This window comes from Pseudorasbora parva, chromosome 5, assembly GCF_024679245.1.
Source record: "Pseudorasbora parva isolate DD20220531a chromosome 5, ASM2467924v1, whole genome shotgun sequence".
Taxonomy (NCBI): domain Eukaryota; kingdom Metazoa; phylum Chordata; class Actinopteri; order Cypriniformes; family Gobionidae; genus Pseudorasbora; species Pseudorasbora parva.
In genome coordinates this window covers 16,045,275-16,072,308 of record NC_090176.1, presented here as the reverse complement: position 1 = coordinate 16,072,308, position 27,034 = coordinate 16,045,275, and the positions used below count along the sequence as shown (strand labels likewise).

The following is a 27,034-nucleotide window of genomic DNA, read 5'->3' as shown; positions in this document are numbered from 1 at the left end:
CAAAAGTTTTAGAACGGTAAGATTTTTAAAATGTTTTTTAAGAGGTCTCTTCTGCTCACCAAGGCTGCATTTGTTATTAAAAATATATTTTTTAAAAGCTGTAATATAGTGAAATATCATTAGGAGGTATCCTATTTGAATATATTTTAAAATATAATTTATTCCTTTTGAAAACAGTTGTGTAAAACATTTTTTTAGGATTCTTTGAGGTATAGAAAGTTCAAAAGAACAGTATTTATCTGAATTAGAAAGCTTTTGTAACATTGTACTACCGTTCAAAAGTTTGGGGTCGGTAAAAATGTTCTTCTTTTTTTGGGAAAGAACTTAAAGAAATGAATAGACCCTTTTACTGTTTGTATACAATGATGACGTAGCAACGTATGCGCGCGCATTTTGGCAACAAACTGTGGCGAGAATCAGCAGCATGTCAAGCTACGTGAGCGGATTAAGCAACACAAACCGAGAAAGTTATTTTAAAAAGTTGACTTTATCAAATGGTATTCGGCTACCAGATCCGTGTACTATAGTGGAGTGGATAGAAGATGTTAGCAGATGGCCAGATATAACTTAGTGGTCGGATATATACGTATTTAGTTGAGAAACCGAGCGTGTTCACCCGAGACAAGCATATAAATCACTGGATGCTTATGAATACGTTGTCTGTGGGCATGTACAGAATGTCCAATACAATTTTCTACATTTATTCTTATTCTTCACACCGACATACATTTATCCTTTTCCTTACATTTTATGTTATTGATTCATGTCGACACTTCTGTTTAAAGTTTAATTTTGTAATGCTATAGTACTTTAATAGCAACTATGTTGCTTGCATACATTTCTCAGATGGTTATTTTGCAATTAAACTATTAATAAAATCATTACAAATGAAATTGATAAGTACTGTGATTATTGATATGATAATCTGGGGGTGGGGGGTACATTATTCACACCAGTGGCAGCCAATGTTGGGAGGGTTATTATAAATAATTAAGTTTCAAGTGCAGTAAATGTTTTACAAATGATTTTTTTTATGCGAGCATTTTTATGTCCTCATTCCAATCAATGCATTTAATCGCCTGCGTACCGCCGGTTCTTCTGAAACGGCTGTGATCCTGTCGGAATCCTATAAAATGTAAGCCTATTGGTGGAATAGCGATTAGTGCAACCAAAAACGCAACAGCCAGATGCTGGGAATACATTGTGATGCTGGGAAATCGTTTTGATAAACTTTCGGAGTTGCTCTCACGTTAGAACCACTAGGGAACAACACCACTTCCGTTGCCAAAATGCGCACGCAACTCTTTGACCACGTGGGCTGTAAAAGGGTCTATACATTTATTCAGTAATGATGCATTAAAATTGATCAAGTGACTGTATAGACATTTATAATATTGCAAAAGCTTTATATTTCAGATAAATGCTGTTCTTTTGAACCTTCTATGTATTAAATAATCCTGATGAAATAATCCAAAAAATTGTACACCACTGTTTTCAACATTGATAATAATAAATGTTTCTTGATACTTTTCTTGAAAATACAGATTTGAATCACAGTAATTGCATTTTAAAATATATTCAAAAATTATTTTAAGTTGTACAAATATTTCACAATAATTTGCTGTATTTTAGATCAAATAAATGCAGGCCCGAAGAGCAGAAGAGTCTTCTTCCAAAAAACATAGCAAATTTGAATGTTTCTAAACTTTTGACCGGTAGTGTATATGCAATGCAACTAAACAACATCCTAAAATAAAATAGTCACAGACAATGTGCCGAAAGGGATCTTTGCAAAAATGAAAACTATACAGACTTGCATGTGCACACAACAAACGAACATGCAAACATTTTGCATGCTCACAAGAAATGAATGCATGTGCATGAGAAACTTTTCCCTGAGCGGTTCCCCTCTGTTTTTTTCCTGGTTTCACTTGTTATGCCCCGTGGCTCAGAGGGACGCAACAAAGATTGGGAGACACACGAAAGCCGAAGTATTAAGTGTAACAGTCGGGAATCAGTGTGTTGTGAAATGAATGCATGTAGCTTTCTTTAGAACGGTACCTTTAATATCAGGATCTTATGTCTGTCTGCCTTAAAGGTGGGGTAAGTGGTATCTGGTAACCGTTGTTGATATTTCAAATCACCAAAACAAACACGCTCCTACTTCCAAAAAGGTCTCGCCACTATTTTGATAGCTCCGCCACACACATACGTAACCCAGAGGCATCAACGGCTATGGCAGATTCTCTATGTATCTAATCCAGGTCGAATATTCAATAAAAAAGTCATCCCTTCTATCACAAAAACACAAACCGTTCTTGTGAACAACTCGATAGTACACGAGCAAGACAGTCCAACTAACGAAACATATTACAATTATGACAAGATTAGAGTCATAGTGATCAAACTGTTCTCATGAACAACTCTATAGCACGAGCACGACAGTCCAGCTAACGACATATTACAATTATGACAAGATTAGAGTCATAGCGATCACAAAATCACAAACTGTTCTCAAGAGGAACTCTATAGCACGAGCTGACAGTCCAACTAACGACATATTACAATTATGACAAGATTAGAGTCATAGCGATCACAAAATCACAAACTGTTCTCAAGAAGAACTCTATAGCAAGAGCTGACAGTCCAACTAACGACATATTACAATTATGACAAGATTAGAGATAGTGATCAAACTGTTCTCATGAACAACTCTATAAAACACAAGCACGACAGTCCAGCTAACGACATATTACAGTTATGACTGGATAAGGGTTATATAGATCATGAAAAGAGTAAACAAACATATATTAGGAGTATAGTATCTTACTTGTCGGAGACATTGTGTAAGCTGATGCTTGACGCACACAGTGATGAGATTTAGATGCTCCATACGGTGTGGAAATGAACGGGTCTTTATCATCGCTGAAGTGAGCCACAATACGATCGCAAATGGACTAACAAGCGAACATGACACACGAGCATAGTCAAGCAGCATATATTAGGCTAGTTCTCGGCTAATGTCCGTCATGTGTGACTCGTATGTTTTGAATAATGACGTGCACAAAGCGAGAGCGAGCGCTCTTCTCACCATCAATAGTAGACACGCCCCTTACCTGCTGATTGGCTACAAGTTTGTTATTCCACTCGGCCCGTGTCCTTTTTCCAAAACGGTTTTGAAATGACACTTATCCCACCTTTAATGCATCCTCTGTGGCAACCCAAAAACCACGTCGCAAAATGGGCTGATGGTGCATACGGGTCGGTGTGCATTGCCCTATATGCTAAGTTTAATGATTCATGAAAAGATTGGTACAGTAAAAAGTGCTCAATTTGGATTTCGTTAGGGCAGTATATTATATTGTCCCCATAACACAAAATTCATCTTTTTTTTATGGACTCCTGATCTTGGCAAATAGGACACTGCACAGCCATCAGCCCATTTAAAGGGGTACTTCAGCGCTGGGAAGATGAATCTGTATTTAAACTGGCTCATCAATGTAGTAAAAATGTGAAATTATTTTTGAATTTGGTGGCTTCTATACTGAAATTATATAATATAATATAATGAGTGAGTCACCGCGCGAGTATCACAGCACTGAGGATAGGAGTCAGATAAATGAGCTGATGAGCTCGTGATGAGAGCTGAGGTAATCGCGACTACACTCGCGGCATACATTCACAACGCGAGTTCAGTCTGTCGCGTTTCAGTTCATGCCTTTGCAAGCTTAAAGGTGCACTATGGAACTTTCCGTCCACTGGGGGGCGCCTATTCAAAACAAATGCGTAGTTTGATGACGCAACGTGTGAGCGCAGCATCTTGGGAGATGTGGTCTTCTCATCACAGCCGGTGGAAAATAGGAGTCAGGCTGAAATCACGTTCATGCATGCGGTTATTAACATTACTGTAGTCTAAAGCAGAGCAGGACCGAGTGTTGTAGACCTGAGCACAGCTGCTGGAGCGATTGTTAAACAAATACCCGCCTCGCGAATACCGGGACTTTTATTATGAAGGGACGGGACACAGTCGCCGTTCGCCTGCACTGATCAGCTCTTCCGGTTATGATTTTGAGGTAATGGAGCTGTTTATCATATTAGATACATTTAAGTGTGTTTAAAACGATGTTATGACGTTACTCCGTGCGTTCACTTGTTCACGCTGCTAAGAGGAAAGCGCTCCTGCCAAATAAAAGCCGAAACTGAGGGTAACGCAGATATGACGCGATTGACAGGCGACTCTGTCAAATGCAATGCTGAAACGTCCCTGTCCTTAGTTAAAATAGCAATTTTCTCACAATTTACAAATAGTTGGAAACATCTGGGATATTGTAAGAACTCAACTGAACAAAATATATAACACTGGCCTAGTGGTTTTTGGATATTTTACTGCAAAAATACTACATAGTTCACCTTTAACTTTCATAGAAATTAATTTGAGAAGTTAAAAGACTTACATTGCTCACCATAGCTCCGTTTAAATGAGTGCCTGTAGCTGCGAGCTGAGCTCTGAGTGTGATCTCCATCCCCCATGCGCGAGTTCAAAACATGCGGAAATAGCTCCCTCTGCTGGCTGTAGTCTTTAGCCTTTGGCCAAACATTCCAAAGATGATGCAAATATTGTCAATTTGCGCCATAGGAGGAATTTTTCCAGAAATAAAATGCATAAATCTCTTGTCTCAGGGGGGTATGAGGGGGGAAAGCACAATCATTTGAATATACTCCAGGGTTTCTACTGATACAAAGCCATATGCTAATCGCTGAACTAACCCTTTAATGGTGTGGTTTCTCAGCTGCCAAAGTGGACAAAAGGCCTTGAAATATGACATACTGCCCTAACTAAAGCCACATTTTGAGCAATTTTTACTTGGCAAATTTGACAATGCACACTGTCGTATTGTGCTATCATCCCAGTTTCAGTTTGCAAAGGTCCCTTTAGGAGCTCTGTACTATATCAGACTCTACACCAAAATTAATCACACTGAGGTAAATGTCAAAATGACCATCATTATTGCATTTACAAATTTATGTTAAGGATTTCATAATCGTATAATGCATTTCATAATGCATTGTTGATCTTTTAAAATCCTCATGCAGACTTGAAATGAATGGACCATGAGAGCTTAAAAGTGAAATGTGTAATTGATTTGCCACTCTTTGGCTTCAGACAGTCAGACTAGACATGACAGTGGCCAGGAGAATTTCATCAAAGGCATGCATGATTTTTCTGTTATCTGGCAAACATGAATCTTGAAAATAATTGTTTTTCTGTATTATGTTTGATGCTAAGAATGACACATTGCACACTTGTGCTTTAATATGCAGCTGCATTTGCTTGCTTTATTGCGCTTGTAAAGTTAATAATGACTGGGAAAGTTTATTTGAAATGTATAAATAAAGAATGAATTTTTTTTGTAGGTTTCTGCCCAGCCTGGCTCGCTCGTCTCTTCAGAAGAGTCTTGTGAACTGCTCAATAGAGGATAAGCCTGACCCAGCATCAGAACAAAACCACCCCTACACCTGTGAGTTACAGTACAACACCATACCACAGAACAGACCAGGGCTTAGCAAAAGTCAGCATTCCTAATATAGTTCATAAGCATTTTAGCTGAATTGGACAGTGATTCACAGGATGTTGAATTATAATACAAAAAATACAACTCTGTCACACAATAGAGGGTTTCGTAAACATAAATAATTCAGTGTTTTGTAAACACAAAGTTATGCATTTTGACAAACTATGACTTCTGACCGGTTTATGAAGAATACATTTAGTCTATCTTAAATATATTTAAGTTCAATACTACCAGAATACTAACACATCAAATTTCACTATGCAGCACCACAAAATGTCTAAATATGAAAATAAATATTACCTACATTTTGTCTACTGAGTAAATATGGACGTTTGGGTACATTTTAAAGCTGTCATGAACTGGCTTTTTTATATATACTGTTGTCTGAGGTCAACTAACGCCGTTTGTGTGTTTTTTACATTCAAAAACATCAAAACGAATAAGTAATAGGCTATTTTCCACACTGGTTTTGATGCTCTCTCCTGAACGCTGGGTTTTGGTGGGCGTGACTCACTGGAGACTTGGAAGTAAACGCCCAGGGCTAGGATTAGATAAGATTTGCATATTTAATGAGCTTCAGCTCTGCTGTCAGTTCAGTTCACATGAGGGAGGGATTGTTTTAAAAGCGGCAACCGGAATGATTCTCTCGATCAAAGTGCTCGTAAACATCTTTATCAAACAAACACAATGATTTATCTCCCATCCACCCGCGATTGATTGGAATATTATTTTTATATTACTTGGCCCGCCTGATTGGTGGATACACGTGCGCATGCGCGTGCATGCAGATTAAGAAAGGAATATTATTTCACATAATATTATTTTGTTAGCTGAGCTTGGTGTCTAAAAAAACTTTTCTTTGATTAACAAGGACGTTTTCAGCTCTGAAACGTACAGGGTATTCTTATATAACCATGACCTTTTATATATCAAAAGAAAGTTGATTTCTCAATAAGACTTTTAGGTAAATTAGAGCATACTGGCAAATAGTGTTCTTCCACAATTGTTAGATTATTAAAAGATATTCAATAATGTAAAACTATTTTATAATTATATATTATTTACTATTATTAATATCATGTAATGTTTATGGAAATACTGAGTTTGTTTTGCGTATGATCACGTTTATGGGCTCAAATGTATTATCTTGACTACTTACTGCAGTTGGATTCCATTTCATTCTTCTTCCAAATTTGAATTTAAATTGTAATTCTGCATCTTTGTGAATTTTAAAAGGCCGTCTCAATTCAGGTCTGAATTTCACACAACTCAGGCTCAGTCAGCTTCAGTGGTTTCTCAGTAATTTTAGCCTGCCCTGGTATTTTAGTCTCTTGCAGACAGTGGGGAAAATGGACCGTTTCAGAGTCTTAGATTTCTATGTACTATGTAGTTTCTGAAGTGTGGAGGAATAGATAGGAATTAGATAGTTTTTGTAGGAAAGAGGCTGTGTCCCTAGCAGCTGGTCAGTGACGGCTGAATAGGTAATCATTGTCTGGTAAAAGACAAAATCATTGTCTTTTTTGAGAATTTCTCAGGTTTTCTTTTCATTTCTATATTTCATTTCACTTTTCACTAAATATTCCACAATATTATTGATATGCCTGCATTGACACCATTGTATGAACCATTGTATAATTGAACTGAGTGGACGATGGCATCACTGTTTTCTCCAGAGTGGCTGAAACTAATTTTTTTACGTTATTTCTTGTATCTTTCAATCTTTAATGTAAAAAGCTTTATATATATATAAAGGTGACTTGACTTGAATTTTTGCTGTCCCCTGTTAGGCACTGTAAAAGATGGACTTCTGACCATAGGGAACATCTCGGTTCCTGTGTACAGCCCTGATGAGAAGATGAAGGTCCCAGATGTGCTCTTTTATGAGAACGTTCAGGTGAGGTCCTTATATGCGTATTACCAGCAAGAAACATTATCTCTTCTCTGCAGCCCACAGCCAAGAGCAAATATGATGCCCACAAAGAAAAATCCCTTTAGCCTCAAGAGCTGCTCTACTAATTTAAAGAGGTATTTCAGCAAAAAATTTGAATTTTGTCATCATTTACACCTTCATGAATTTTGAAACTGCTGTGACATTCTCTTAATGAGTTTTCTTTTTTTTTTTAGACTATTCCTAAGTAGGTATAGCCTGACAAGCCAGACCCACATTAAAATGAATTTGGGTCTGGGAACACACCATTGGCAGGGCTCAAATCGTTTAACTTTAAACGTTTGTCTTTCAAATTCCCTCTGCACGCAATAGGATAGCGCTACAACCAAGGGCTAGTTAATAGATTAAACTTTTGCTTAAAAAGGTGGTCTGGGGTTCGGTTCATGTGAACTCCGGTACGGTTTGTTGTTGATGTTTAAGGCAATCATACTAAATCGCAGAAGTAAACCGCTATTAATGACATGATTTGATAAAATGTGTGTTTTGGGGGAGGGGGAGCAATCAAACTGGTTCGGTCCAGGCAATCAAACCAAGTGTGAAAGCACCCTTTATTTTTTAAATTATTTAAAATTACTAAAATTTAAATAAATTAAAGCTTAATAGTAGGGGTGAGTGGAAATCGATACAGTTATAGTATCAGAATATTTTGTGTTGGGATTGTATCAATAAACAGATGCTAAGTATTGGTAATATCAGGGCCTGAACTTCGGCTCATATTATGCATAATTTTACAGTAAGTTCTGCACGTATAATGCAGAAAATAAGTGTTAGGCAAAACACTACATAGTCATCTAATGTCATTTGATTGGACAGAATATCTGATGAGAAGCGTGATGTCATCAAAATCATTAATCATTCAAGTGCTTTTATCTTCTAAATATGAATTTTGTCGTAGTTTTGTAGCATACTAGCGTATAGATGATGACCTTAAGGCAAACATATTCATACTTCTTACCATAAGAAACGTCTCAGGTCCTGTGTGCAGCCTTGATGAGAAGATATAGGTCCCAGACATGCTCTCATGAGAACATTCAGTTTCAGATAATAAACATGACAAAAGCACATAACAACAAAAGGTTATATATATATATATAATCGTTTCAGGTAATAACTTTAAATGTGGCTCATCCAATCGCATTTATGTGTTTTAAACATTGTCGAATAGAGATAAACACACACACACACACTATGACTGAACACCAGTTGAGTTCTGTATTTAAAAAAACAAAACAAAAAAACAATATTCAACGTTGCTTGGTAATGAGGCAGTGTTGGTCTGGCAGCAAGGAAAGCTCAATCTGTCTGTCTAAGCCTTGTAAATCAGCTGAGACTTTTGCTGAAAGGTCAGATCTCAGCGAGTACCCACAAAAGAACATTGGCCAAACACACAGGCATGTTCAAATAGAGCAGGATCTCGGCAGGTCCACAGTGAAACAGGGTCTAATCATATTTCATTATTATGGATTTGAAGGTCTTCTCGCTGAGGGATGTTCAGCATTCAAAGTGAAGTCTCTGATGCTGAATCAAACCACATTGTTTCTCATGCACAGCTATACATGTGCTCAACTAGATAGCGATCAGTTACCCAAACATAAAAGATTAAAATACTCCTCCATCTGCCACTGTTCAGTCAAAACACTCCAACTCTAAACACCGGTTGAGCTATTTCTGGCCCATTTAGCTGCTCAAATATACTGGTTACTATTCTGAAACAATGTACTCCATCTTTAATGCACAAAGTGTGTATGTTTGTATCACTTAAAATAAAAATAAAAAAATCAACTTTTTTAATATATTGGACACGGTTTAGCAACCATTATTTAACAGTAAGCATATTACTAAATTGTCAGTGTAAACAAGTTACACTAATGAACTATATTACTTTGTTGAAAAATGTTTATTATTAATAATAAATAAATGTTCTCGTTAAAAATGTGCGCATTTAATCAAATAATAGCAATAAGACAAAAGTGACAGCAAAGAGAAAGACCTTTATAATGTTAAGAAAAAGATTTTTGTTTCTAATAAATTATGTTCTTTTGAACTTTATATTTATCAAAGAAACCCTGAAAATATTTCCACAAAAATATTGAAGGAGTGCGCCGACTTTTTGGGACTTTTGCTTATTCACCGTATACCCAGTCCATATATAGATAAGTCCTTATCCTTACACTGTAAAAAATATTTAAAAAATAAGTTATCTGGTTGCCTTAAAATTTAGTTCATTGAAATAAAATAAAAATTGTTAATACAATGACATTTTTAAAATGTCAAAAACATTTTTAGAATCGAAAATCTTTATTCAAATATTATTAAAAGATTTTGCAAGCATATAAGGTAATTGTGTGTTTTATTTGTGATGATCGAGTGAAACATGCCAAATTAATCCAATTTTTTATGTGGTTCAGATACAATAATATTTTGAGTTTCTATTGATTAAACCAATTTCATTATTGTATCAACAAAAATATAATTTCAATAAACTCAAAATTTTAAGGCAACCAGGTTACTTACTTTTTAAAGATGCCCTAGAATGAAAAATTTGAATTAACCTTGCCATAGTTGCCTGCCGTACCATGGGTGCAGTGGTGCAAGGATATTGCGCAGCGCTTAGGACAATGTTAGCATTATTTTGTCTTATTGAGCAGTAGGCTAGATAGAACCGTTTACCTCCAGTCTTTGTGCTAAGATAGGCTAGCGGTGTGTGTGTTTGTATCACACAGAGTTAAGGCACGCATAGAGATGAGAATGTTATGTATGGACTTATCTATCTCTGGGGGATTCGGTGAATAAGCTTAAGTCCCAAAAAGTCGGCATGTTAGCATATAACATATCTTAATACTTCCTCTTTTTTTATGCCATTTTTTTCTCTTTTTTTTGAACCTTTATTCCACACCGCTGTCTCCACTCTCCTTTGAACAGCTTGTTTGCTTCCTATGAAGCCCATCCCTCAGAAAAACGCAATGGTCTTAGATTGGTTAGATGGCCAAATGTAGTTTCCTTTATTTTTATTGGCTGAAGTGCCAAGCACAGGTTGTCCAGAAACGCCACGTCCCTTACCATTACGGGCAGAAGTCACATCCGTGGTGACTCGCAAGGGTTAGCTAGGGGTCACCAACCCGCGAAGAAGCTCGTTGTAGTCCAAACCGGCCGCTTTTGTAGGCAAAAAACTGCCATAACTTTAAAAGACAATATCTGCATTTGCATTGAACTTTCAGCGCTGTAACTTTGCAGATACTGTTTATGCTCAAGCAGCAAGATTACACACTAACTAAAGTTAAAAAAGGGCAACCACCCCTCTAAGCTGTTTTCAACATAAACATCATAAAAATAAATGTTTCTTGAGCAGCAAATCAGCCTATTAGAATGATTTGTGGAGGAGTAATTCAAAGTAAGTCATATTTTGCATTTCATTTTAAAATGTATAGAAAACAATTATTTTTAAATAGTAACGATATTCCACACGATTACTGTTTTGCCTGTATTTTTGATCCTTGGTGAGAAAGAGACTTCCTTCAAAAACATTTTTAAAAAATCTTAACAAACCTGAAACTTTTGAATAGTAGATTATTTGTTTAGCATTATATCATGAAATAATAACAACATAAAGTGTTGCCAATAGTAACAGTCAATGTTTTTGCCACAGTGCATGTGGCATTCGGTTTCATGCTAGAGTTGCTCAGTGATGTGAGAAGAGAACGAGGATGACCCAGATATTGCTCCCTCACTGCCACCTCTACCCTCCCTTCAGAGGCCCAGAAAGAGGTGGAGGGAAAAAAAAGTTACTCTTGTTCCACTTCTCAATGACCTGCTTTTTTGTCTTTAGAGCACTAGAAGGAGAAGTGCAGTAGTCCACTGAGGCAGAAATGAGGACACCCCCCCCCCCCCCCCCCAAAAAAAATAAATAAATAGGCAAACTCTTATGTCCACTCCGCTCTTGCTTGTGTTTTATAATGTGTGCATGCAGTAAACAAAACACTCTTATGTGTCCTTATCATATTGAAAAAAGCACTTTGTGTCTTTGCAGCATCATAAACAGAAAATTCAATTCATTGTGCCATAACTGGACCAGAATTCAATCATGCTCCCATCTATCTATCCAGCTTTTGTGTGTCAAAATGTAGGTGAACTTCTCTGACGTAGATGATTTTCTTGTGTGTTCTCATAATTTACCAGAGATGGATCAGGTCACGTGACATGCATGGACTACAAAAGTCTGAGGCCACATTTAAAAAAAAACCACACATTACATATTATAGTACCGAAACAGTTAAATCCTCCATTTGCTTAAATCACTCGACTGAAATATTAAACTGCTAATGTTCCAGCACGATGCACTACCATTCTAATGTTTGGGATAAGCAATATTTTAAAGAAATGAATACTTTTATCATGCAACCATGTATTGCATTGATCAAAAATGACCATAAATACATTTATAATGTTAGGAAAGATTGATTTTTCAAAGAATTTTTTTTTTTTTTTTTTTTTTTTTTTTTACATTTCAACATTGATAGGAAGTAGTTTGTTGAGTAGCAAATCAGCATATTAGAATATTTTTTTTATTATTATTTTTTAAGAAAGGGGGAACAATGCATATTAATTAACATTAAAACTAATGTAAATATGCCAGATTATAGCCTTAGGCTAATTTCCATCTGCAGACCCCCTGGCAAGTGGATGTTATACATAAAAGGGAAAACTCTATATAACACAATAAGACAAAGACAGACACACTAATACAACAATCAATATCAGAACACACAACAAAACAGCAAACAATTAATTAGAAGAAAGAAAAAAAAACAGAAAAATTAATTAACAATTCATCTGTATTGCACCAAGTCTAAGAAAGAAGTTAATCTTACCAATTTAACCTATTAGAATATACTTCACATATGGTCGCATATTTGGGTCTCTCTCAACCACCTTTTCAATTTTATTTTAAAAGTAAGAAAAGTTGTACATTCCCTCACTGAAAGTGGGATACTGTTCCAAACCCTTGAGCCCTGAAATGACAGAATATTTTGAGGAAAAGAAGTACGTCTAAATGGGGGATCACAGTCACCTCTAACAGTGGCTCGTGTTACTCGTAAACCAGAGCCACTAAGAGATTTCTGTTTGATAAACTCATTCAATGGTGGAGGAGCCAAATTGTGAATAGCTTTATAAGTCAGACAACCAGATTTAAATATTTTAAATTTAGAGAAAGTTAAAAAAACTATATTTATATTTTTTTCTGAGCTGTAAAAGCCAAACTCTGGTCGGGCCAATCACATTGTGAATAGAGTCGGTGGGCGGGGCTTAACATAATGACGGCCGAGTTCCGTGCTTCTAGTAAACACAGAAACTGGCGAACGGCGGTCTTTCGAATCAGCTTTGACCGCGACTCTGGAAGACTTTGAGTTAAGCTTTTCTCTGAGAAAAGAACAAAGAACGGCACTGAAGTCATTCTTAAGAAGGGAAGATGTGTTCGGAGTTTTGCCGACCGGATACGGTGAATGTTTAATCTATCAACAAGCTCTGTTTCACCTTCTTTGCTCTGGTTGGTGTAGCGCTATCCTATTGCGTGCAGAGGGAGTTTGAAAGACAACCGTTTTTCCCACCCCTCAGATTGAACCCTGTCAATGGTGAGTTTCCAGACCAAACATCTTGATGTGGGTCTGGCTTGTCAAGCTAAGTGAGAACAGTAGTGGGCCCAAAACTGACCCTTCAGGGACACCTACTGAGTAATCCAAGTATGGCGACTTACTATTACATACCTGGACACACTGCTTTCTATCTGTTAATTATATGATTTCTGAAGGGTTATGTGACGCTGAACACTGGACTAATGATCCTGAAAACTCTTTGCATCACAGGAAGCAATTACATTTTACAGTATTACAATAGAAAACAGCTATTTTAAGTAAAAGAAGAAAAAGTTTTACTGTATAAAATAAATGCACCCTTGGTGAGCATAATTACTTCTTTCAGAACATTTAAAAATCTCACCAACTGTAGTGTAATTATTTTATTAGTATTTTAAAAACCATATAGATCAAATTTATTCACAGGGTTTAACTAAAATAACTCTTGTCAAGTGCTTTAACAAAAACAGGAGTTCCCATGTTGCCTTTAATTCCTTTGGAGCGATGTCCACGTTTTTCTTCAATTGTATGTTTTTACTGCAGCCTGTATTTTTAATTAAAAAGACATGAGGTACAAGTTAGTAATACTTATACCATTATTTCACAAAAAGTTATATTGTACCTTGATTGCCCATTTCAATATCTTTGTTTTATTAATATCTATTTATTTTTTTTTATTTTTTTTCCAACTTTAAATAACAAAAATCTTTTTTTGTCATTTAATGCTTGTAAGCCCATTGTCTTTAATACTGGTCTCATAAAATGTGTTTTTTTCTGTTTGTTCACAGCACATGATGGTCATGCAGGACATGCTGAAGGACTTCCTTTTGGGGGAACACCTTCTTCTTGTGGGCAACCAGGTAATTAAGGTTTCCCATCCTCAGGACGCCAGTCTGCAGAGGCGTCTGTCCACTCTGATGCCGAGAGCAGAGCAGATGTACAGTATGCTAGCCCAGAGCGGTGGCGTCATGCCATGAAGCACAGCTGCGTTTGTAAAGCATCTGCCCACCAGCTACAGGGTGAACTATAACTCTGTGTGCCTTACGGCGGCCAGGCACTCGCCCACTCTCTACTAAAGACCTGAGGGTATGGAAAAAGAGTGGGTGTCCTGCCTGCTGTCACTTCTGGGTTTAGACAAGTAGATTGATCGACACACAAAACATATAAATGTGTGCTAGACGGACAAAGTGAAATAGACCTGTGAATACATGATTTCCTGTTTATGCAATACCATTTATTTGTTTATTTTTTGTTTGTTTTTGAAAGAAGTCCCACCCAGGCAGCATTTGTTTGATTAAAAATAGAGTAAAACAGTAATATTGTGAAATATTATTACAATAAAAAAAAAAACATCTTCTTTTCTTTTCTGTTTGAATATATTTCAAATGTAATGTATTCCTGTGATGGAATCATTACTCCAGTCTTCAGTGTCATATTATCTTTCAGAAATCATTCTAATATGATGATTTGCTGCTCAAGAAACATTTATTATTATCAATGTTGAAAACAGTTTTTGCTGCTTAATATGTCTGTGTAAACGAGATATATTTATAATCAATAGGTCAGATATAATAATCAGAGGTCACTCTTTCGCCAGAACTAGACTCGCGTACCGCCGTTATTAGAAACCAGTGATTATAGTTGGTAAGCCAGTGATTAAGTCATATACACCTAGGATGGCTTGATGTTGAGTAATGGGTAATTATGGGATAACCATAACACTTTAAAGTTACGCTTTACAATAATTACTCAATCAAGAGCAGTTATTTTTTTAGATGAACATTAAAAACACCTCTTTGCCTATGTAGTTAAACCTTAACTGATGTAATAAAAACTGATTTGCTCTATATTTTAGATGAAAAAGAGAAAACTGTCATCATTTCAGACCTGCATGTTGTTACTTAATATTTACATTTTTGTGTGAAAAACAAAAGAGATTTTGCAGATTGCCTGAGCTTCTGTTTCTCATAAAATGTATGTGGATAGCAATTCAAGTTGCACTATGTAATTGTTCCATCCGCTAGAGGTCACCTATTCAAAAAAAAGGCATAGTTTTATGACACCAAGTTTTAGCGCAGAATCTTGGGACATGTTAAACATTGACATGTTGGGACATTAAAATTATGTTATGACGTTACTCTGCGTTCGCTCGGCGGTTGCTGTGACACTTGTTGCACACTGCTAAGAGTTAAGCATTTCTGCCAAATAATACAGAATAAACCGAGGGTAACGCAGATATGACGCAATTGACAGGCAACTCCCTCAGACGCTATGCTCAGACGTCCTGGCTCCTTGGTAAAAATAGCAATTTTACCACAGTTTACAAATAGTTGGAAACATTTGGGATATTGTAAGAACTCAGCTGAACTAATATGAAATACTGGCCTGGTGGTTTTTGGATATTTTGCTGCAAAAATATTACATAGTGCACCTTTAATAGAGTTAAGGAGAAAGAAAGGAATACAGGGTTGGAAAGACATGGGCAGATAATGACACATTATTTCCATTTATAGGTGATCTGTTTCTTTAACATGTTCTTACTCTGTTCTCAGGGTGTTGGTAAAAACAAGATTGTTGATCGATTCTTGCATCTCATGAACAGACCGAGAGAATATCTTCAGCTTCACAGGTAACATAAAAGAGTCCCTTGAGTTCTTCTCAAATAAAGCCTTCTCGGGGAGGAAGACCTATTATCAGAAACTACTAGACTCAATTAGAACCTGGTTACGAGGCCACACCGGGAATGACCCACATCCGCTGACATCACATGGAGCTTTTCTTCATTAGTGAATAACTGAGTAATGCAACCTCTGTATATGAAAAAAACACCTTTATTTATCAGGGACATAAACATCCAGACACAGATGTTTTCTTTTAGAAGGTGAAACTTCCTTTTACCGGCTCACTGAGTGCCTGAAATAAAAAGATCTCCTCTCTAAGGCTTGAGTGAGCTATTTTAATCCTGATAAATTAGGACACCTGTCGACAGGGCAGTGGGAACTTTTAAGTTGTACTTTTGCCTTTGAAGAACTAAAATGAAAGGAGCAGTTCTCCTTTTACGGTTTGCCATCATTCACTTAACCTTGTTCCAAACCTCTTATTATTTTTCCTATCCTCTGTGAAACTGAGACAGTTCGTCTAATGGTGTTGAAAAGAGTGAAACATCTGTAGTTTTTTTCAGTTCTCAGTTCATTTCCCTTTAACGTTTCCCAGATCAAATTTGGCCAACATGACATAAGCTGTTTTGTCGGTTAAATATCAGTCAGTCTAATGTCAGTAAATAGACCAGGTATAACATGCTTACAACAGGCTCTTACATCAAGATATGCACTACCCATAATTATAATACATGTAATAAATAAATTATATATATAACTGGTCGGAGGAGGGACAAACCACAAATTGGTGACAGGTTTTTGGGCACCAAAAGCTCATCGATGCACAAGGGCAACGATGGCCATCCTGTCTGGTCTGAGCCAACAGAAAGTCTACTTTGTCACACAATATTATAATGATGATTATGGGAGGAATGTGTCACATCACTCTGCTGCATATGGTACTGCGTAGCCGCTGACCACCGAAAGCACCTATATTGGGCATGCGAGCATTGGGATTGGAACTTGGAGCGGTTGAAGACGGTGGCCTGGTCGAATGAGTCCTATTTCCTTTTAGATCATGTGGATGGTATTTTACCTTATGCCATTTATGGCACCAGAATGCATTATGACTTATGAGATATACAGGGTTGAACAATGAAACTGAAACCCTGGCCAATTTAGTATTGGAGGTTTCACACCTATGTGTAACCTGGTGGCCAAACGTCACTTATTGTTACATTCCATCAGTTAGAGCAGAGTGTGAAGGTTGAGTTAGGAGATCAATAGCATAGCTATACATAAAATATTCCAATCTACACAACATAATGGGAGATGTATCGGAGATTAAAAGCGGACAAATTGCTGGTACGCATCTCGCTGACTCAACTGTGACCAGGACAGCAAGTCTTTTCGGTGTAGTGAGAGCTTTGGAATCCATGTCAGCAATACCTCCACGAAGGATGAACCACATCCAACAGGAGTAACTGTCGACGCAAGAGGAAGCTGCCTGAAAGAGATGTCCAGATACTAACCTGGATTGTATCCACACAAAAAATTCCACATATGCCTACTCACTGCAGAATTAAATGTTCACCTTGACTCTCCTGTTTTCACCAAAACTGTTTGTCAGGAGCTCCACACAGTCAATATTCATGGTCAGGCTGCTATAAACCTTTGGTCACTCGTGCCGATGCCAAATGTCGGTTTCATTGGTGCCAACAGTGCAAATCTTGGGCTGTACACAATGTGACACATGGATTGATCTCTAATGAGTCCACCTTCAATGTCTTTCCTACATCCATGGGAATTACGGCGTGGGGAAGCCCCAAAGAGACTCAACACTGGACTGTTGCTGCCCTGTTGCCTGCACAGTCACCAGATCTAAATATTTTTGACCCACTTTGGGGTATTTTTGGGGAGCGAGTCAGGAAACCAGCATCACATAGTAACCTGGCCAGTGTTCATGGCCCAAAATCTCTCTGAAGGACTTGTACCTGTCATTCCCAAGAAGAAATGATTTTGTATTGGCCCCAAAAAGAGCCCCTACACTGTACTAATTAATTAGTGTGGTCTAAAACCAGATGTTTTATTGATCAACCCCTGTATATATTTATATTTGACATGTAATTTCACAATATTACTGTATGCTGTATTTTTAATCAAATAAGTGATGCTCATTGGATCTACAATGTGGGAATGCTGTTATAAGATCTCACTCTGTCTAACCCATATATTAGATGCAGAGTTTGATCATCTTCATAGTTTCTTCTTGAAAGTTAAACCAAAGTCAAACTCAAATGTATTATGGCCTGGTTAGCGATTATGGAAATCTTAAATTAGTCTAAAGTAATCACTTCAGGGATTCTCCCTTCCACTAAGCCTATAGAGATATGTGTCACATTTCAAACCTGCGCAAAAACTCGAGCGCGCTGTCCATCACTCTGAATGTAGGTCAGTTTTCTTTATGCTTATGTAGGACCCATAAATATGAATACGCAAATCATCTCACCCTCTAGAGATATTAGCTATGATTTAACTGTGAACAGAGTCACCATCAACACTGCATGGATATTTTTCATGACAAAAACACAGTCTAAAGCTCTGTTCTTATGGCCCAACAGAGACACCACAGTCCAGACTTTGACCCTACAGCCCTCTGTGAGAGATGGAATCATCATCTATGAAGATTCTCCATTGGTCAGTATTCACCACTGTCATCATGGCTCTGTTTCCAAACCTAGTGAGCTGCCTACACAGACACAGGTTTAATCTCGACGTTAAGGAGTTTTTCTAAAACTGGGATTTTCAGATTTATTTATTTCTCATATGATTATCTGGATCCGATGCCTTTAATTAGGTTTGAAGCTTAATTCTGGGCTCTGGCCCTCCAGGAACTGAGTTTTGCACCCCTGGGTATGGTTCCACCAGCTGTTCGTAAGTTCTTAAAATTGAATGTAAAGCCCACTCTATATGCTTAGTAACTACTAGCTAGTTTTGTAACAAAATCTTTTTTCAGTTGCACAATTTGTTCTTAAGGCAGAATGTAGCTAGTTGGTCATAAGCTCTCCGTAAAGTATGTGTAGTCGCATATGGCATTTTCCCTCAATGAACCAATAGAAACATTCAGAAAAAGTCAGTATTTGAAACAAAATTAATAAGGATCAATAAGTAAATACTGAAATAAAAACAAAAAAAATAAATGACATTTCTTGATTATGACTTTATTGATTTTATTTGACATGCACAAAAGGGCACGCTGTTTTGGACGGGTTCGTGTTGAAGAGCCGCTAACAAAGTCTATATATTTAGTCTATCTATTTAAAACCTATTTACATAATGTTTACTCTCTTCAAATTTAAACGAGTGTAAATGTCAGCATTATCACATACGTGTATAGAATTGAAGTCTGTCAAGTAAAACTAGAGCTTACTGATGCAGCTCAGTCGTTCTTCTATTTTATTCCAGCCATTACTCCTGATCGGAGGCTTCCGTAAATATTTAGTTTAAACTTAGTTACACTTCAACTAAGTTTAATGGTGCAATGCAAAAATATTTTGTAGTGCATAAGCTGTAACTTAGTGCCCATTTACATCAAAACTAGGCTAAGCTATATCTTGGCCTCTGGTGTATAGTAAGTAAAATATTAGGTGTGATATTATATGAAGACAAAAAAAGCAATAATTAGCTTTTATATTGCCATTGTACTAAGGCAAATTGTTAAAGTATATTACCTGGGGGGTAGAAACTAGGCTTGCTGCCATAGTCTGTTACAACGTGTTCAGCCTTACCCCGATAACATTACTTGCCCACCGCAGTATTGTATCGGGTTTTTTTTATTTTATTGAAATTATAACCATTTAGTTCAGTTGTATAACTGATGCTACAATTATAAACTGAAAGTACAGCATGAGCTGCAGAATCTCAGCACATTACAGCAGTAGTCCGATGTAACAAAGTTCGATAATATGAGGAAGGAAGAGGACACGGGGTCGGCTGGACGGTTGATGCTTATTTTATTTATTCTCATTCACTGTCAAAACACACTCAGTAGTGTATAGTTTCTCTCTCTCAATAACAACGATCACTTCCGGGTCGGCACTTCCGGGTTCCGGTTTCTCAGTCTCTGGGGTTTGTGCATCAACCGTCCGTCTCTCTCTCTTTCTGGTCTCTGGTTCCACCGAGGTTTTATACCCTCTCCGCGCTCATTACTGGAACAAGAGACAGGTGTTATTAATCTGCGTCCAACCCACTCACTTACCGCTCGTCCCGCGGCTCTCTCTCCCGCTGCAGACCTCGCTGAACCACGCCCCCCTTGCCACATCCGATTTCTCTTATCATGTGATGAGTTTAAGGAGAGATGACTGACAGGGCAATAGTGGAGGTTTTGGTGTGCAACAGATCCTAAGCGTCATTAACAAATATCTTATCTAGTAAAATATTTGGCCTATACCACCACTCCCTATAGTATGTGTGATTGCAAATTTGAGCGAAAGTAAACGCACGTTCAAAAAAGTGATTTCAGTTCAAAAGTGATTTCAGTATCCCGCATTTTGATAGCTGCTCACTGATTTATATGACGCAAGTTTATATACCAGAGGCATTCTGACTTATAGAGTATTTCTGTGCCAAATACACCCATTCAGTATTCGAACAAGTTTCAGAACGTCTTTTTTAGCATGGCCCTGTTTGACATCATAAAGAGCAGAATTCCTTGTATGGAAACTTATCCCGGATGAGCGCATGCACACATACACCAGAGCAAGAACATGAGTACCCAACACATCAAAAAGCTTCGTTCGGCTTACAGAAGCGATCGCCAGCGCTGTCATTTTATTTTTAGACCACAAAATCAACAATGTCACTAAAGAAGTGTGTTTCTGGTTGTGAGGGAAATAAAACCTTGTTCAGCTTCCCAAATAACCCAGCTTTAAGGAAACAGTGGATGCAGTTTGTTTTTCCAGAGCAGTAACTCGGTTCTGCAAGTGTGTTTGTTTGTTCCCGGTCATGAGTCGAAACCACAGACGATGAGTGAAACTGTCAAATGTCTGTGTTTTGTTGGCAATTGTTGACCAGGACCTTTCATACTCTCTTAAAATGGAAGTCTGTTTGCTCTGTGACCATATTGGCAACTCCCCCAGGTGGCTATTTTGGAGATGGAAACCAACTCCCATCTACTTAAATGGGGAAATCTCAAAAACTGCTTAAAAATACCACTGCGTGTCAAATTTCACTGGCGAAATCCAGTTGGAATATGCGTGATTGTGAATTCTCTATGCAGATTTCACTTGCTTTAAAGTGGCTCATGTGAATTTGCCATGTTGACCAACAGAAAGCTGCTTGGTTTGAAAGTGACTTCTGTGAGACTTGTGTTTATACATCGACACATGGACCTTTTGCCCGCAAACATTCGCTAATGTGATCTCATCCTAACACCAAAATCTATTGGAATCAATGAAGTCTCTGTTATGCTTCACATAAGCAGCTCTATTTGTATGACATATGCTTGAGGATTCATTTGACTTATGATGCTGCCTCAGACACTTTCCTATGCAGGCAGTGGACAGCACGGCTTTGTAACAGAGCCCGTACTTGCTTTTTTAATTGTATACACACCTACAGTGAGCTCCATCAGGATTTGTGTATGCGATTGTGAGATTTATCATCTCAGTGGTTCTGGGTGTCCTGTGATCTCCTGAAATTCAGCCATGTGAAGTGTAAACTTTGCATAGTGATATTTATACATCTCTCAGCAGATGGTCCAGACCACTGCTCCAGCGAGGACAAACACGTTGCCAGCTCACACCCGGAGGACGCCCCGGCACAGATGAGGGAAAAAGCATTAAAAATTAATGAATGACCTCGAGGACAGTGTGTTATAATCCTCCACGCTGCTCGTTTCTGAAGTCGGCCTGTTGTTTTGTTAGCGTGATGGTGCCATTTAGACGCATTGTTTGTGAAGCAGGGTCGCGGGTGTTCTCTACAAAAGGCTTTTAACGATGTCTCTGCTCGATACAAGGTGGAGGGAGATGAAAAGCAGGCTGTGACTAGGAGTTTGGCCCCTCAATTAGCACCCAGCGGCAGCTCTCAGGGTATAAATAGTCTTTAGGCTTTGAAGCCCCTTCTGACGTCTCATCTGATATCAATGCTTCCAAATGGTGTCGCATTGTGCCGGCCCAACGGATAAAAGCAACAAGAAAACACCCCTCTTTTGCGCAAACCACCTTTCAGCTCTGGGTTGTGAATGGCGCTAATGTCAGCTGTACATATTAGAGATGATGAAAACACGTCTATAATCTTCAGCCCTCCATTAACTCCTCTTTGCTGTTTTGGTATAAAGATGATCCGGAGCGCAGCAGGAAATGGCTAGTCAAAGGAAAGCATGAAAACCAAGCTGGTCCGTGTACCTTTTAGATAATGGTTTTCTTGTTTATGTCTTCAAAACAGAAATATATAATAGTGTATTTCTACCTATTAATACAGATAAACAGAGTATTTATCTGGCACATGTAGTTAGCCATAGTGAACTCATGTGTACACAGGAGAAAGTCCTGCCCCGCTACGATTTGTGTCTGTCAATCCATCAGTCTGATTGTTTGATGAGAAAGAGATCAAAGTATAGTTGGAATATGAACACTTGAAGAATCCCGTACAACTGTAGTAGTGGATGGCTATTATTCTGTTGCACAAAATTTGAGGTATAACCGACGACGGTTGTTCCATTTTGGATTTATCATTTCCATTTGCCGTTTTAGGTTATTTATATTCATGAGAAGGGTCGAATATGTGACAAAGGAACAGTTTCATAAGGTGCGTTCAGACTTATGGTTCTTCTCATCAAAGGACCTGTTGCCCATTAGTCAGTAGAGATGACAGAACTGCCGTCTCTTTTGCAGCAGATTTTTGTTTCTGCATACGGAGGAAATCCTGGTGCTGTTTTGAACATTTTATAAGCTCTTTATGAGTTCTTAACTGGTAAAAATTATGCCATATGTACCTGCATAAAATTATCGAGTTTAATAAAGCACACATCGTGGTTTTGAATGTTCGGTAAGCGAGCTCCTACGTCATATATGCCGACCAATCAGGTTGTGAGCGTCTCCCTATGCCTTTGGTTCTGTAACTCTAGGTTCACTGTTAAAAATGCCAGTGTGAACACTAAGCAGACCAGGACTATATGTTTTGTTTTAGTTTTTTGGTCAGGACCAAACTAACCGAACTACAAGGGTGAACTTAGTTTTCCCGTTTTGAAGACAAAAATGAGAAAACTAATTATCTGAAGGTACACAGACTGGACCCAAGCTGTTTTGCTCATCTGTGACATCTGTATGTCGGTGCTTATTCAGTAAGGGAATCTTTCCGCATAATTCAAACTGATTTCAATTCATATATATTCAGTCTTATTATGTTCAGTTCATCTTAATGTTTCTGGAATACCTTAAGAGTTAAAGTGACTTGTTGTTTAATTAAATGCAAATATTGATCTGTATTTCTTATCTGAAGTCTCTTGTGTATTTTTGTACTCTTTCTTGGTCATTGAAACCTAAACTATATTGGTACTGTGGTTTTCACTTGCAAGCCAAACAGAGGTAATTCACATATAAAAGTCTTAAAGGTACAGTACTGTTCAAAAGTTTAGGGTCAGTAAAATTAATTTAAGGACTGGGTAAACCCAGCCTGCTCTCCGGGCGATTTGATTTCGCCCTGCAACTCAGTCACAGATGTTGCAGGGCTGGCTTATCTTACTCACAGAACGGCTTATTCTGTTCTGTGAGTAAGATAAGCGAGTGTAAAATGTTAAATCCTTTTGAACGTTAGTGTGCAGCAGTAGCTTGAGGATGAAAAATGTTACATTACATCTTTTTGGCACAAGAAATTTTGCTTATAAATGGACTTGAATAAGTAAATTAATAATTTTATTAAAATGTGCTTGTGTTTGTTGTTTTCAAGGTTAAAGCTGTGAAGATGGGACACATCCTGGTAATAGATGAAGCTGATAAAGCTCCCACAAATGTCACCTGTATCCTGAAGACTTTGGTGGAAAGTGGAGAGATGATCCTTGCAGATGGAAGAAGAATAGTGTCAGGTGAAATGGACTGAGAAGATCAAACATATTCCACATCATTTACCCGTCACTGACAGTCTTTAAAACAGGAATTGTTCTTTGATTTCCACAGATCCATTGGAAGCAGCAGGAAGGCCTAATGCCATCCCCATGCATCCAGACTTTCGCATGATTGTTTTAGCAAACCGGCCAGGCTTTCCGTTTTTGGGAAATGACTTCTTTGGAGCTCTTGGTAAGGCTCATATATTGACAATTCAATTATACTGTTCATCATTATTATACAAAAGTATTTGATCACAGAATGTATTAAATTCAAATATATAGAGTATTACAAACAAATATCAAGTAAAGACTTGATGATGCATCACTCCTTTAGGGGACATATTTAGCTGCCATGCAGTGGACAACCCCAAACCTCAGGCAGAGTTTGCCATGCTGAAGCAGTACGGGCCTGACGTTCCTGATGCTGTTCTCCAGAAACTGGTGGCTGCATTCGGAGAGCTCCGGGCCATGGCTGACCAAGGAACAATCACCTACCCCTACTCTACACGGGAAGTGGTCAATATCGTAAAACACCTACAGGTAATTGTCAGGTAGTTATAGCCTCAGACGGCACACATATGTGTAGTCTGTCTGACACAGTTATAGATCATTGTCTGTCTGATGCATACAACACAAAATGGAAGCGAATAATTGACAGAATGACACTATTATTTCAATTTGTATTTCTACTCCTTTTATTATTGTAATATAAATTTCTGTCTGTAAGATTTAAAAAAAATGCTTTTGAAAGAAGTCTCTTATGCTCAGCGAGACTGCATTTATTTGATCAAAATACAGTAAAAATAGTAATTTTGTGAAATGTATTATTACCCTTTTATTTTTATGTACTTAAAAAAATAAAATACAGTGATGGCAAAGCTGGATTTTCAGCCGCCATTACGCACAAATAAAAAGCTATAAAAGTGATTCAGTCAATAGCAGTGAGTTAGCCTGACGTGGTCATACTCAATTCTAGTCAGAATATGAGTCTGAAACCGCTCCATTGGGCTGTGATTATGAGCCGTGTTTCAACCGAACCAGGAAAGACATCAATTGGATAGACCTACAAAGGTCTATCCAATTGATGTCTTTCCTGGTTCGGTTGAAACACCCATCATAATCGCAGCCCAATGGAGCAAACCAATCAGAGCAACGAAGCGACGCATTGTCAAATGTCAACAGACAGAGCTCAAATGCACTGTGCTGCCAAGTCCGCGTTTTTTTCCGCGGTTATGTAACTATGTCCAAGGGTTGAAGCGACTATTATGTGATATATAGACCCATAAGTGCGAATTTTAGCAGCAACCATGCCAAAATAACACACATTTTACCCCCCAAACACCATTCTTCCCACGGAGAACCCCACGAGAAGCCATTGTTTAGGGCTAGTAATTGGCGGGTTTTGTTGTAAAAACTTGGCAACCCTGTCTGCACACGCGCTGGAATAAACGATCTTTGTCGGTGTTGTAAAATAATAAAATAATTTATTGATACACAGAGTACTTACCCAACATGATCATCATCTTTGAGAGAAATTAGGAAGGTGAATGCATATACAAACAAGCTCTCTGTTTAGGATTCGAGTAAATATAATCCATGGCAAGCTCCTTTGATGACGTGCATGATTACGTTACTGTTGATCATCTGTCCGTCATCGTCTAAAGCCCGTCCCTGATTTCATTGGTCCGAACAGTTTCTGTTCGGAAATAATTACTCCTCTATGGAGCAATGCCAGACCGAATTGCCCGACCTAAAAATGTTGTGGGCGGGGCTCTGAGGGGCTAGCAGTGAGTAATTTTTCCGTTGTCCTTTGTTGTTAGATTAACATTAAAGGGATAGTTCACCTAAAAGTAAAAATTACCCCATAATTTACTTGCCCTCAAGCCATCTTAGGAGGATGACATTCTACTTTCAGATAAAATTGGAATTATATTAAAACATTTCCATGTTCTTTTAAAGCTTTATAATTGCAGTGAATGGCTGCCACAAATTTTGAAGCTCCATGAATGAGGAACGCATGTCGCAACTCAGTTTTTTGGCTCTGGCTTTAATGGTTATGCCACGTTAAGTGCACTAAAGCACTATTTGTTGTTTGAATTTCGTATTAAAACTGTAGTGTGTGTGTGTGTGTGTGTGTGTGTGTGTGTGTGTGTGTGTGTGTGTGTGTGTGTGTGTGTGTGTGTGTGTGTGTGTGTGTGTGTGTGTGTGTGTGTGTGTGTGTGTGTGTGTGTGTGTGTGTACTTGTCTACCTATCTAACAGGGGACCTTGGCGTCGTTACACACTCACCAACAGGGGACCTCTGAGCCAAGAGGGGACATTTTTCAAGTCCCCTGTTGGTCATGCATTAAATCATGTGAAAATGAAGTAAAAAACTAAAGAAATGCTCTGGTGATTTTTTAAATGTTTGACCAAGTAAGGACCTACAGGTGTGTGTGTTTAAATCATGTTAAAATCAAGAAAAAACACTCTGGTGAATTTTTAAAAATTTTGACCAAGAGGGGACCTAAGAGTGTGTGAGTGTTTAAGGCCATGCTCAGCAGCTCCCCTGTAGGCTGGAGCAGGAACTGTAATAGCCCTTAAACACACGTCGTTCACACACACACACACACACACTCCTCTATTGTTTGAATGGCCTTCTGTCCTCTGACTCTAGAGCTGCTGTTTAACAGACTGCTTACTAAAGGAACAAACATCATATAGATTATATCTCTTTACTAAATACCCTGACTAGTTTCAAACTTTGCATTACTTTAAAAATAAATACTACAGGATCCAAGAAAAAACGATTAAAAAATCTAAACAACCAGGATGTAATTAGAAATACATCTGCCATCAAAATGTGTGTGTCTTCAGTTTCTACAAATAAATATAGTAAATACCATCCATCAGGGCCGTGGACAGACCGTAAAACTTTATTAAATTATTAAGGGATCTCATTCAATGCTTTTGTAAACATTTTTTGTTTCTGTGTGTATATATATATATATATATATATATATATATATATAACATTTTAATGACAGTGGCCTATAATTATTGAAAAATAATGCATTATTTTATTTATATAAAAAAAAAAAGGTACGGTAAATGGGACAAACTTTGCATCTAAAGTTCTTTTAAACAAGTGTTAACATAGACATTATTAAAAAAAATATATTTTAGCCAAGTATTTGTAAAAATA

General features: G+C 37.7%; 1 protein-coding gene across 1 annotated transcript in view; it reads left to right on the top strand.

Moving 5' to 3' along the window:
- vwa8 (von Willebrand factor A domain containing 8) overlaps positions 1–27,034 on the top strand; it is a 159,644-nt gene that overhangs the window by 38,554 nt on the left and 94,056 nt on the right. The window contains exons 18-25 of the mRNA XM_067443330.1: positions 5,416–5,519; positions 7,361–7,467; positions 13,940–14,011; positions 15,704–15,780; positions 18,370–18,445; positions 23,696–23,831; positions 23,923–24,042; positions 24,187–24,392. Of these exons, the coding sequence (XP_067299431.1) occupies positions 5,416–5,519; positions 7,361–7,467; positions 13,940–14,011; positions 15,704–15,780; positions 18,370–18,445; positions 23,696–23,831; positions 23,923–24,042; positions 24,187–24,392 (898 nt within the window). The remainder of the gene's footprint in view (positions 1–5,415; positions 5,520–7,360; positions 7,468–13,939; positions 14,012–15,703; positions 15,781–18,369; positions 18,446–23,695; positions 23,832–23,922; positions 24,043–24,186; positions 24,393–27,034) is intronic.